This window comes from Rhinolophus hipposideros (assembly GCF_964194185.1).
Source record: "Rhinolophus hipposideros genome assembly, chromosome: 16".
NCBI classification, from domain to species: domain Eukaryota; kingdom Metazoa; phylum Chordata; class Mammalia; order Chiroptera; family Rhinolophidae; genus Rhinolophus; species Rhinolophus hipposideros.
Window position 1 is genome coordinate 44,316,884 of NC_138062.1, and position 13,083 is coordinate 44,329,966.

General features: G+C 51.9%; 1 protein-coding gene across 3 annotated transcripts in view; it reads left to right on the forward strand.

Moving 5' to 3' along the window:
- The window catches only part of GFRA2 (GDNF family receptor alpha 2), a 105,549-nt gene that overhangs the window by 30,705 nt on the left and 61,761 nt on the right, over positions 1-13,083 (forward strand). For 2 of the 3 annotated variants that reach the window (XM_081075447.1, XM_081075446.1), the window contains one exon: positions 2,575-2,658. The exons of the other annotated variant lie outside the window; for it this stretch is intronic. In XM_081075447.1, coding sequence (XP_080931573.1) covers positions 2,575-2,658 — 84 coding nt within the window. The remainder of the gene's footprint in view (positions 1-2,574; positions 2,659-13,083) is intronic. 3 annotated transcript variants of the gene reach the window in all.

The window sequence follows — 13,083 nt, forward strand, 5'->3', positions numbered from 1 at the left end:
GGGAGACCTGTGTGGGTCTGGGCTTTGATTCTTGGCTTCTCCTTGTTCCCTGCTGGTGGGTAAAAGTCCCCTGGAGACTTGGCCCTACACATTTCCCTCTGCCTGAGGCTGAGGCTGAGGCCAATGGAAAGAGCTGATGCTGGCCGAAATGTGGCCTCTACCGAGCTCCTACATGGTCCCCACTGCAAAGAACCTGGAGTTATTTGGTCCCACCCCCATTTTGAAGGGGAAGCTGAAGTGCAGGAAGGTGAGGTGGTATCCCAGGGCACACAGCAAGCAAGCACATAGCAAGCTGACTTTTTCTCTGGCCCCTTTACCCTGACCTGGGGGAGATCCTGTGGCCTTGGGTCTGTCTTCCCTTTTCATCATCACTACCACCATCACCACTGGTATTTACAAGGCGGGGCTGTTCCTGTTGGCTGCATGGGGAACTCGAGACCACCTTCTTGCCTTCTCCAAAGGTGACACTGAAGTTCCGGGTCACTCTGGTCCTTCAGATGTGAAAAGCCAATGCCTCCCACATGTCCTCTCCCAGGTCATGGCCCAGGAACCTGATGTCCTGATTTGGTTTCAGTCTGGCCGCAGGGGATGCCCGAGTGGCCAGGCCTCGGATTTCCCACTGGTGGATTCTGTTGACTTAAATAGAATGGGCCCCTTCCAGCCAGTGCTGTGAGAGGCTGTTTTCCCCCAGAGCTCCCCTAGCCAATCATACTGGCTGATCTGTACGTAGGTGCACACCTGTACCAGATGCAATAAGGAAGGACAGGCCCTGCGCGGGGCCAGCAGTCCAGCTAGGGGAAGACCGGTCCTGTGAAGAGTTAAACCACAGCAGTACTTGTTTAAGAACACTGTGGTTTCAACAACACTTTATATTTGGAGACAGCATTCATAGTGATTAAATACTTAGACTCGGTAGCCAACTGCTTGGGTCTGAAGCTTGGCTCTGTCACTTTATAGCTGTGTGACTTTGGGCTAGTTACTTAGTGTCTCTGTGCCCCAGTTCCTTATCGGTAAAATAGGGAGACTAATGATCCCTACTTAATAGAGAAATTAGGAGGATTGAATGAGTTAGTACATCTAAAACACTTTCAATAGGGCTGGCATGTGGAAAACACAGTGTAACATCATTTTTTATTATAAAAGTGCTTCCTAAGCACTTATGTTATTTGGCCCCAATGACTAGCGCTGGCTGGTGATCCCACCACAGGGAGTTTCTCCAGGGCTGGTGGGTAGAGAGCATACAGGCCCCATGGGGCAGGTTGGAGACGGGTCTGATGGAATGAGGAACATTTGAATCAGGTCGATCATCAAATACTAGTTGGGCACCCACTGTGCTTCAGGCTGTGTGTTGGGTGTTGTAGGGCATGAGGTGCTATACTGCTATGAGGTCAAGTGAAGGATGGGGCCATTTCTCCAGGAGGAGTGTACTTCCCGTGTTATCTGGGGGGGTCTATGCCCTTTTCGGGGGAGGGGTCTGTCAATACAGCAGAGAGATGCTTTGCTCTGTGCACTGCTGGAGGTTGGTAAAGCCTCCAGTCCTGGCCTCTGGGTGACCTCAAGGGCCTGACTGAGCCCCTCCCCCCCCCACAGGTGGATTCCCAGGCCTGCTTCTGGATGGCTGGCACTTTCCTGCAGGTGGTCCCCGTGGATGCTGCCCACATGGGCTCCCCTAGGCAGGGGCTGCCTGCCGTGGCCCTGGGCCCTGGGTGGGTGGGAGATTGGTGCGTGAGGTGGGCCTTCCGTGTCTCCCCTGACCCTCCACACACACGCACAGCCTGAGTGATTCTTCATTGATTTCTTCTCACAGTAATGTCTCAAGAGGATAGTTCCTTTCCTGTGAGGTGTTGGCTGAGTGGGCGGGAGTCCAGTGAAGTGGTGGCGGGTCTCTAGGGCAGCCCTGTGTCATTTATCTCCTGTCGCTCCCTTGCTTTTCCTGTCGCCAAGCCTCAGACACACTCAAAGCCCCCAGGAGAAGTCTGAGGAGCCAGCAGGTGGTGGTGAAGACAGGTAGGGAGTGCAGGAGGGGGTCAGGCTGCCAGGAGCCTGGGACCAGGCTTCTGCTCAGCTGACCTTTAGCCCTGTGTGATTCTGGTGTCATGGTGGGAAGCAAAGAGGACATTCTGTGCTCTCAAGTGGCCTGAGCAGAGCCAGCCTGGTGTGATGGGAGAGAATGCCAGTGTGAGGGCAAGGAGACCAGAGTCTAGCTCCAGTGCTGCCATGAGTCGCTGTGTGATCTCAGGCAGGTTGCTTCACCTCTCTGGGCCACCTTTGCGCCTTCTCTGGTGAAATGAGGGTGTTGTATTGACGGATCGGACCTGGCCTTCCGCAGGCTATCATGGTTCTACCTCCCCCATGCCTTCTTTCCAGAAGCGTTTGGAAGTCTTTAGAAGAGGGCTAGTCATGCTGGGAGGTCAGGAGAGAGTGGATTAGGCAGTCTGACCTGCTTTGGGGGACATTCTACTATTCTAGCTGGAGGAAATAACTCACCCATGTGACATGTCTAACATTTCATTCATAACTTGCCCATTCACGTTGGGAAGGGGCACTTGTGTATGACACTGTTCTCTCTTCCAGGTGAAGAGTTTTACGAGGCCTCGCCCTATGAGCCAGTGACCTCACGCCTCTCGGACATCTTCCGGCTTGCTTCAATCTTCTCAGGTAAGTGGGTTTGTGCTGGGGCCTCACTGGTTCTCTTTGGCATGGCAGACAGAGCCCTGGGCTGGGCTCAGGTATCCTGCAAGCCCCTTTACGTTTCTGAGCATCATATCCTCATCTGTAAACAAGGAGACATAACACTCACCCCAAAGCTGTCTGTGGAGTAAAGCGTTTATGGGAATTGCTAGCGTTCGCCTGCCACGTAGCAGGTCTTGAATCTGAAACTTGATGTCACTCACCTAATTTGTCACCTGTTTTTGCCTTACTGAGTCCTTCTTTCCAGTTCCCCAGCTCTTCCACTTTGGGGCTCTTTTACTTTGGTTGAGTCATGCAAGCTCTTTGGGCCTCAGTTTCCTCAGCTGTGCAATGGAGCGAGTACCTACCTTGTGAATCGTGAGCTCTGAATGAGCGAGTGGTGGTAAAGGGGTCAGCATGCTGCTGGGTGAGCGTTCAGGAAGCGTTACCTGGGTTTGTTGGCATTAGTGTCTCTGCCATTCATTGTGCTCTGGGTTCCCCATGCCCCTGAGGGCTCCACTCCTTGTACCCCACTGAGGGGTTCTCTGAGGGAGAGCTCTGATCCCCGGCCACTCCCATCTTGCCTGCCCATGGAGTGAGAAGGCTCAGGTTGAGCTCAAGTTTTGCTTGCCACCCATGGTCCATGTGTGGGAGCCCAATGAGTATTTTTGGTTCTTCTTCTTGGCCTTGTTCCCTCTGTCATTTGGGGGAGCAGTGGGCAGCCAGCTCCTGCTCGGGCACTGGAGAGGGGCTTCTGATCTTTAGGAGGGCTCTGTGGGGGCTGAGGGTGAGCTCTTCCTGGAGTAATCACTGGTGCCCAAAGGTGGAGGGGTGGGATCCCTGTGTTTCCAGATGGTTCGGGGCAGTATTTGAAGCCTTCTGAAGTTCCTTTTGCTGTAAACCAGGGTTTCTCCACAGCACCACTATTGACAGTTGGAGCTGGGTAATTTCTGTGGGAGGAACCATCCATCCCGTGCCTTATAAGATGTTTGGCAGCAACCCTGGCCTCTGCCCACGGGTGTCAGTAGCACCCCCTCCCCAAGTTGTGATGACGCAAAATGCCTCCAGACATTGCTTGGGGGTGCAATCACTGCCACGTGAGAAGCGGTATTCTAAAAGGTGACACAGAAGATTCTCCAGTGAAACCGAAGCCCTTTCAAACGAAGAATTCTTTAAGACAATGTTGCCCAACCTCCCCCCCGCCCCGCCATTATCCCCTTAAGGAGAAAACTTAATTCTCTCTAATGACAGAAAGTCTGTCTTAGTTGGCTTGGGCTGCCATAATAAAATATCAGAGACTGAGTGGCTTAAACAGCATTAATTTATTATCTTACATTTTGGAGGCTGGAAGTTCAAGATCAAGATCCAGCAGAGTTCGGTTTCTGGTGAGAGCTGTCACTCTGACTTGTAGAGTGAGAAGTCTCTCTCCACTTCTCACTGTGTCCACATAGGGCTGAGTGGGACAGGAGACGTAGTGGAGGTGGGGAGGAGAAGGGGGAGAGAGAGAGACAGAGAGAGAGACAGACAAAGTGGTCTGTTCCTCTTCTTATGAGGCCACAGTCCTATTGGATTGTAAGGGGGTCGTAAGGGGGCCCTACCTAACAACCTCATTTAAGTTTACCTCCCAAAAGCCCTCTCTCCAAATACTGTCACATACAAATAACAACTCTTTGCGGCGCACAATTCCGCCCCTAGCAAATGCCAAGGATAAAATTTTCTCAGGCAAGATTGAGTTTTGGAGGGCCACAAACCATTGTCATATCTACTTTGTGCTGAATCCAATTTTGTTCCCTTGGGGGTGACACCCTCCTCTCCTGTTGAGAATGCATGTCTAATGGATTGAGATGAGCTAAGACACATATACCTGGTGGGAGAAATCCTGGACCCCAAGGAGAAAGCAGGCACTGGTTAAAGGGGGACCATTTGGACATGCCCTTGGGCCTTGGTGGCTGTGGTGAATGGAATGGAGACTTCGAAGATGCTTTGTGTGTTGGGCCCCCTGGCCTGGGCTCTCACCGTCATAGGCCCTCCTCGGTGGGATAATAGCAGAGATGTTATTTTTGGATAGAAACTCGCCTTGGACCCCTGCTTTGAGACAGTGCTCAGGGGCACAGATGCAGGGGAAAGATATGGTGGCCTGTGGATGCGATGGTGGGCATGACTTCGTGGCTCCGATGTACCCATTTCCCACCCTACCAGTAGCTCAGGTACCGGTTGAGTACTGCTGCATAGGTGGGAGCCATTGGGTTTCCCTCCTGTGAAGAAATACCTTTAACTTGCTCCCTGAAGGTTGCAGGTCAGAGGTCCTCATCTTAGCCAGGCCCGTGCTGCTTCCCAGACTCACATTAAGTACCTTCTTAGCAGAAAATCTTTACGGAATGGACTTGACACTCCATGGGACAAGAACGTTGACAAGACAAATGAGGAAATTACTGTGTCTGCCGCTCACTGAATCAACTTCCTCGACCTGCTGCCCAGATATAACTGGGCGCATACAACCCTGGGTCCCTGTGTCTGGAGACCGCTCCCCACAGTGAGGGCAAGGCTTTGGGGTCTGTGACGGATTCCACCTCCTTGCTCCTGGTAACACGCCCTAGAATTGGTGTGTGGGCGGCTCTGTCTGGGGAAACTTGGGTGCATAGCTGGGTGGGGATTGCTATCAAGAAACCAGTGGGCCGTGGTAGGCTCAGCAGAGAGAAGGTTGCATGGGGAGCTGGGAGGCCCGGGTTCCAGTGCCTTCTCTGCCACAAATCAGCCGAGGGGCTTGGGCAGGTTACTACCTTCTCCAGACTTTACATTTCCTTTCTGAAGAAGGAAGACATGGGTGTACAGCAGGACTCCTCAACGTTTCCCCATCAGGCTGTACAGACAGCATCAGTGTTCTTTAGTATACTAGGGTAAGCAGAGCAGCTTGGAGCTCTGGTGGTCTCAGGCCCTTGCTTGGCTGCCCTGTGGGCCAAGGGGTCAGTATTGGGCACGTGGGTTACTGCCTGTAGCTTGCTGGCTAGGAAGGCCTGGCCTGCACCCAAACCTTGGGTGCATTCAAGGCTGCTGCCCTGTAGGGTGGTGTGGAGACATCTCATTTCCACACACCCATATTTGGCTGTATGCTGCCCCACCACCACCTCTGTGTGGAACAATGGTGGGGTGGGGGGGTATCTCCAGGAGTCTTGGTGGCCCTCCTCTAGGCCATCGGCCCCCAATTGGGGGCCCCAGAGACTATTTATCTGGGGGGCTCAGTTGCTACTTTCTCTTTACCATCTACTGTCTGAGAATTTGGAGCCCTGGTGCAGGGCCCCTGGGAATGTGTCTTCTTCTTTATCTCTGGCCTTCTCTTTTTCCTGGGGTTCTTGGAAAGTCCTACTGGGATTCTGTTGACAAAGAAAGCTGCCAGGATTCCCCCAACACTCTGATGTCAGATACCATGGGGGAAGGGCAAGTCCTCCCCTCCTCTCTGCCCAGTTCAGACACAGGCCCTGGCCCAGTGACTGGTTCTGGGATTCCTGGTGTCCAGTTAGTCCCAAGTCCAAGACAAGGAGGAGAGCAGTCTGGGTATCTCCTGAACCACAGCAACAGTGACGTTGGAGGCATCCAATGGCCTGCCCCAGCCTGATAGACGGGAAGGGAGACTTCATGGATAAGTGACATTTGTCCTGGTTGGAGCAATTCAAACTGCCCTTGAAAACATGAAATGGAGTGTTCAGGGCACCAGTTCCACCTGGTACATGGGACGAGTGTGGGCCTTGAGCCATCTGGTTCTGGGTTTGAATCCTGACTCATCCACTTACGGCTGTGTGATTTTGGGCCTCATGGTGGCCTTTTGGAGCTGTGGTGCCCATGTTTGTCAAATGGGAGTGTGATACCTGCCCGTAGGGTTGATAAGGAGAATTCCACGAGAGTAGATACAGGCAGAGTGACAGTGAGTCATTCTCCGTCTACTGAGGGCGGTCAGTCGTGGCAGCGTACCTTCTAGAGGGGGTGCAGGGCAGGAGGAGCGAAAGGTGAGTGTTCTTCCATCTTCAGGTGTCATGTGAATACTGATTTCCCGCTGGTCCTATCTGGGGAGGCAGGAGAGGATGGAACGAGGTAGAGAGAAGAGAGAAAGCTTTCTTAGGGAAAAAGAAAGATCATCCAGGCAGAGAGACGTTGTGAGGGGATGATGTGGAGAGTGAGGGAAGCAGAAATGCCCCATCCACCTGGAGGGAGGCCATCAAAGTGAGGATGAAAGGCCCTGGTAGGCGAGGCAGCGGTTTTCCTTACAACCACGGGCCACGCTGAAGGGAGAAGTGACAGGCAGATGGCCTCAGCTGGGCTGTCAGCGGGCACTGCCTTGGCAGTCTTGGTGAGAGGCCAGGGCCTCAGGGCCTCTGGCATCCAGTGCAAGTGTTGCCAGATGCTTGGGTAGGAAACATATTTACGCAAACATGTCTTTTCTGCAGCTGGAAGGGAACTTTGAGATCATCTAAGGGAACTTTGAGATCATTTCCTGATAGGAAAGGAAACTGAGGCCCAGAGAGGAGGTACAGACAGAGAGGTTTGAATCGTGATTCTGCTCCTGCCCAGTGGGTGCCTCACCTCTAAGCCCGTTTCCTCTGGTATAACATGGGGCCGATAGAAACCCCTACCTCCCAGGGTTTTGGAAGGACCGAGTGAGATACAGCAGAGAAGTGCCTGACCGGGTACCTAGTACATTGCACTAAAACATGTAGCTACTAAAACTTCTTGTGGAGTAATTTCTCAAGGTCGAATGGCAGGCCATGGCAGGGCCGGCCTGGAACCCAGCATTTAGGCAATATATACGCCTTTGGTGACCTGAGGCTACCTCCAACCCATGAGTGTGCTGGGTGGGGGGCTGGAGTGGGAGGTGACTGGGTGGTTTTCAGAGGACGGGGAACCCCAGGGCTCCTGCTGAGCTGCTATGGCCTTGGTTCCTCCACTATGACTGGGTAGCGACACATGGAGGCTAGGGAGAGGCTGGGCTTGGGGCCTTTTGTGGGTAGAAGGAAGAAGAGATGGTGGTGTCCACCTCAGTTGGCAAGGAAGCCTCTGGGTGGGCCATCTTGCTTCGATGGAGCCAGGACAGGCCCAGAGATATTCTTGTTGGAGGCTCAGGTGGTCCCCTTTTGGGGGGCCCTGTCAAGAAGCCCTGCAGATGGCCCCTGAGAGGTGAACACCACTCTGCCCCCTTGTGCCATAGCACGTTATCCTTTAGCATGGCACTCACTGTCATGTGTTGGGGCTCATGTAGGACTGTGGGTGTTGGTCTCTGTGTCAGTGCTGTGCTCCTGACACAGCTCCAGGGAGGGTCCTGGAATAGTGGGTGGAATGTGGATTCTGAGGCCTGCTGGTCCTAATTTTGAATCCTGGCCTTGACCCACCAGTTGGGTGACCACAGGTAGGTCACTTGACCCCTCTGAACCTCATTTTTACCATCTATAAAGTGGAACAGTTCAGGGCGGCCGGATGGCTCAGTTGCTTAGAGTGCGGGCTCTCAACAACAAGGTTGCTGGTTCATTTCCCACATGGGATGGTGGGCTGCGCCCTCTGCAACTAAGATTGAAAACGGTGACTGGACGTGGAGCTGAGCTGCGCCCTCCACAACTAGAGTGAAGGACAACAGCTTGGAGCTGATGGGCCCTGGAGAAACACACTGTTCCCCAATTAAAAAAAAAGGAACAGTTCGACCTACCCTGCAAGGCTTGGCGATGACGCGTGCGCAGCTCCCTAACACGATGCTGGAGCACGGAGCACTGGGATGGTGGCCATGGGTGGCACTGTCACCGGCTGGAGGGTGTTAGGCCTGCACAAGGAAAGGTGACTAGGAGTTCCAAGCAAGTCTGAGTGAGGTGTCCCGTGTGTGTTATGCATAGCAGTCCCTGAGGCTGAGCGAGGCAGATCCTGGCTGGGTGCTCAGAAGTGCCTCTGGCAGAGGTGGGGCTGGGGCTGTGTCTGGAGGAGCATGTTTCGCTCAGTAAACATCGAGTGCTCAGTGGTTTCCATGTAGACGCAGCTTGAAGTGAATGTCCTCACTGTCCAGTGTGGCTAACAGGCACCCCCTTAGACACCAGTAAGCAGTTTATTGGTGGTGGTGGTGTAGACAGAGTGCTGTCCCAGGAGTCCAGGGGAGGCTGCAGCTGGCAGTATCTGGGGAAATCCGCACAGTCTTGGAAGAGGAGAGAGTGGGATCCGGAAATGACGGCCCTGGCAGCATCATGGCTCGGAGTCCTGGACAAGCTCGGGGTGTTGAAGGAACCACTCATCTTCTGAGCCTGTGGGCTCAGAGGACACTGAATAGAGACCCTTCTGACAGATGGGAGATTGGTCTCTCTGGGGTCTCCTCCCTGACTCCTGCCCAGGAATTTTCTACGACGAACTCAGATCCCTGGTCCCTGGGGAGGGACTGAGCTGCCCTTGGTGGTGGAGGGCTTCAGTCCCCCATGAAGGTTGCCTCAGCGGCTCTAGCAGCGGTGGGAGAGGAATTGGATCTGGCTTAGTTCTGCTGGATGCCTAAGGGGCACTGAGGGTGTGCCTGAGCCTTTGTGCCCCGAACCCCTTGTCCCCTTGGGTTGCCGAAGGCTGGCAAGCAAGGGCTTTATCAATTCATCTCGTTGGTGGGTGCCTCACGGAGACCCCATTCTGAGGCAGCCCCTGTGGGGAGGTAGTGGTGTGTGTGGGGATGGAGGGCAGGGGAGGAACTGAAGGAACAAGCAACCTCTCTCCCTGCCCCCACTGCATGGTGGCTCAGGCGATAAACTGCTTATCCTCAGGTTGTCTCCCTGAGCCAATGCAGAAGCGTGCCATTTAAATTTCAAAATCACATTCTTCTTCTAACAGCTGTCAGAGACTCTGAGTATCAATGAAAATTGGGCTTTTGCTGCTGCTCTGTTACCTCTTACCCCTCCCCTTTTAGGGAGAATTCTTCAGATGGCCAAGAAGAGGCTTGTGGGGGTAGAGGGGACAGGGAAAATTGAGGCGTCTGGGTGGATGGGGCCAGGGGACCAGTGACTCCTGCTGAACAGCAGCTAGGAACAACTGGGAGGAGACCAGCTTTCCCATCACATGGTGCCAAGGCGTCTGGGGGAAACAGGAGAAATCTGCATTCCTCCTTCCCTTTCTGTGCCATTTCTACCCCCTCTCTCATCAATGCCCGGGGACCTCAGGCTCCTGTCACTGGCTAGAAGGATTTGCTCACATTAAGATGTGAGCAGGGTGTTGACGTCATGTTTGGTTGCCTTTGTGTCCAAGGAAAAAATTGCTATAAAAAAAAAAGAACAGAGAGAGAACAAAATTTAACCCTAAACAAGGCTTTTTCATGGTAGAATTTCAGGTGCCATGGTTGGGGTGAAGGTTTTTTGGGTGAAGGTATTTATTCTGGGTTCACCTCCTTGCTTCCTCATGGGAACATAAGACAGGCTGTGCCAGCAGTGGGATGTGTGGTCTTCTGAGCTGGGTCTCTCTGCTCTTAGCTCTGCAGGATTTTGTGCCCCCTGAGCATACTCCTGGCTTAGCCATAGCTGTATTCACTGTATTTACTGCACATCTGCCCTGGGAATGCCCTCCCCACCATATCTGTGAACATAACCCCAGGGGAGGGAATAGCAGGGAATGTGTCTGAGAGAGATCAGAATGTGTGAACATGCATGTAGTGTGTAGGTGGGGGATGTAAAGCGTGCATAGTAAGGTCGTGCGAATGTGGGGTGATGTGTGTATGTGTGGGGTGGCGTGTGTGTGTGTGGTGGGGGTAATGTATGTGTGGGTATGTGTGTGGGGTGGTGTGTGTGTGTGTGTGTGTGTGAGAGGGTGGTTACCAGTGTTTGTCCGTGCCCTCCACTGCATGTGGACAGGGAAGGAAGGGAGGCAGGTTGGAGAAGGCTGAGTGGGCAAATGGCGAGTGGAGATATGGCCCTACCCTCGGAGCAACAACTGCTGTCCTCGGCTCCCTTATCTCTGAGGGAACGGTGATCAGGGATGAATATAGAGGGGCATTAGAAGATGGGAAGGTAATCTTTGCCTGGTCGACCAAAACGATGAGTGGACTGAACTTCGGTGTGTGTATTTTGGGGCTTTCTAGTCTGGAGGTGATGACGTTGAACTCTGGATCTTAGTTACCTTCTCTGCAGGAGCACAGTGTATGAACTCATACCTAAATACTCATTGACCATCTCTTGCGTGCCAAACACTGAGGGTATGTCCATGAACAAGACAGAGGAGTCTCTTGCTCTCATGGAGCTTATGTTCAATTAGCCCAAGACAGAGAAAAACAGAGAAAGATAAGCCAACAAACAAATTAACAAAAACATGTGAAATAGTGATGAATGTTAGGCAAAGAATTAAAATTGGATGACAGGACAGAGATTGACGGGTGCTACTCTAGATTGGGAATGCCAAAATATGGTTCCCGAGAAGGATCCAGCCATGGGAAGGTCTGGGGAATGGCAGAGGGAACAACTGGGGAAAGGCCCCAGGTGGGGACACGCGTGGTGGCAGGCGGGACCTAAGGCAGGCCGTGTGGCTGGGGCCCAGGGAATGAGGTGCTTTGGGAGGTGGGCACAGAGCCGGGCAGGAGCTGGATTGCTACAGGCAAGTGGAGTTTAGATTTCACTCTTAACAGTGATGAGGGACCCTTGGAGAATTTAGACACTTGAGTAACACAGTACAATTTATGCTTTTGAAAAGATTACCATGTTTTGCTGTGTATAATGCGCTCCTGTGTATAATGTGCACCCATGTTTTGGCCCAAACTTTCAGGGCAAAAAAAAAAAATCTTTCATTTTAATTTTTTAATTTGAATTTTTATTTGTTTACATTTAGGTACTTGTTTTTTTTTTTTGTATTATAAAGGAATGTTAGCCTTCATTTTTTAACATATTATGGTACAAGAAATTTTATGTACTGGTAACAAATTTGGGATATTTACCCATCATAGAAGGCCAAGAACTCTTCGGTGTCGCAAGTTCATCGTAAGTTCAACAAAACTGATTATCATATTCTAGGGTATTATTTTGCATACAGATATCGCTATTGATTTCTAGAGTTATACTTTTAATTCATAAGCATAAAAGCATTACAAACATTTATATACATATGGAATTAGTACTACCTATGGATAATGAGCATCCTTATTTTTCCCTCACAAATTTGGGTAAAAATGTGCTCATTGTACATGGCAAAATATGTGACTCTTGTGTCGTGGGAGACTAGATCATGTGGTGAGGAGGGGCTTGGGTAAGAGTGGTAGCAGGAGAGCAGTGAGAGGCTGTGGCAGTGGCCACGTCCCAAGACAGCAGAGGAGATGGAGAGGATGCTTGGATCTGGGCTCTGTTGTGGGCAGAGTTGAGTGGATGTGGGCTGGAGTTGAGGATAATGCTGATAATTTAGGATGGAACCACAGTGACTCTGCCATATGTCATGATGGAGCAAAAGAGGGAAGGAACAGTTTTGGGGAGGGGAGCAGAAAACCAGAATTCTCTTTTGGCCTAGTTAGGGTTGAAATGCTACCCTGAAACTAAGACCAGGTCTTATATTCATGTTTGCTCCAAAAGACACATGAGGGCTTCTGTTCGGGGGATGTCATCCTGACAAATCATGGTAGGGCTTATTTTCCAGTTAGGTCTTATGGGTGGGGAAACATGGTAGCTAGACATCCACCTGGAAATGCCAAGTAGGTAGCTGGCTGTAAGCCTGGAGTTCTGAGGAGAGGTGATGGTTGATGTATAGATTGAGAGTCATTAGCATATAGATGGTGTTTAGAACCAGGGAATGAGGTCACTAGAGAGTGTGGAGAGAGAAAGAGGGAGGCTGGGACTCTCCACACAAAGCAGGGCCAATGAGGAAGGGGAAATCAAGTCAGGGATGTCGGGTGAAGGGGGCCAAGAGAAGCATGGGTCTCAGGACAAGAGGTGGTCAGCTGTGCCAGTGCAGCTCTAGAGGTCAAGTAGGAGAAGTTTAGAGAAGTGACCTTCGGGTTCGGCAGCATGGAGGTCACAGAGGACCTTGATTGGAATATCCTAGTGGGGTGGTGGGTTGGAAGCTTGTTTTGGGTAGGATGGAGGTGCAAAGGTGAGGGGAGAAGGTGGCTCACCATAGGTGGCTCTTTGGAATTTCTCTGTGAAACACACAACGAATAGGAGGATGGGGTTTGGGTCACGGGAAGCCTGTGCATTGTCCTTGCCGTATTCTGAGATGGGCGGCCTGTCAGATGCTGTTGGAAATGACTCACTGGAGAGAGACGTTGAAGCAGAGAGGAAGGGGTCACTTCAGGAGTGATATCCTAGAGGGGGAGGAGGGATGGGACTTTCCTCCCTCAGAATAGAGGGCATAGCACAGGTGGCAGAGGTTGGTCTTGCCGCGGAGGGAAGGTGAGGGAGTTTCTGTCCACACCTTCTGTTTTCTACAAAAGTCTGAGGCAAGAAC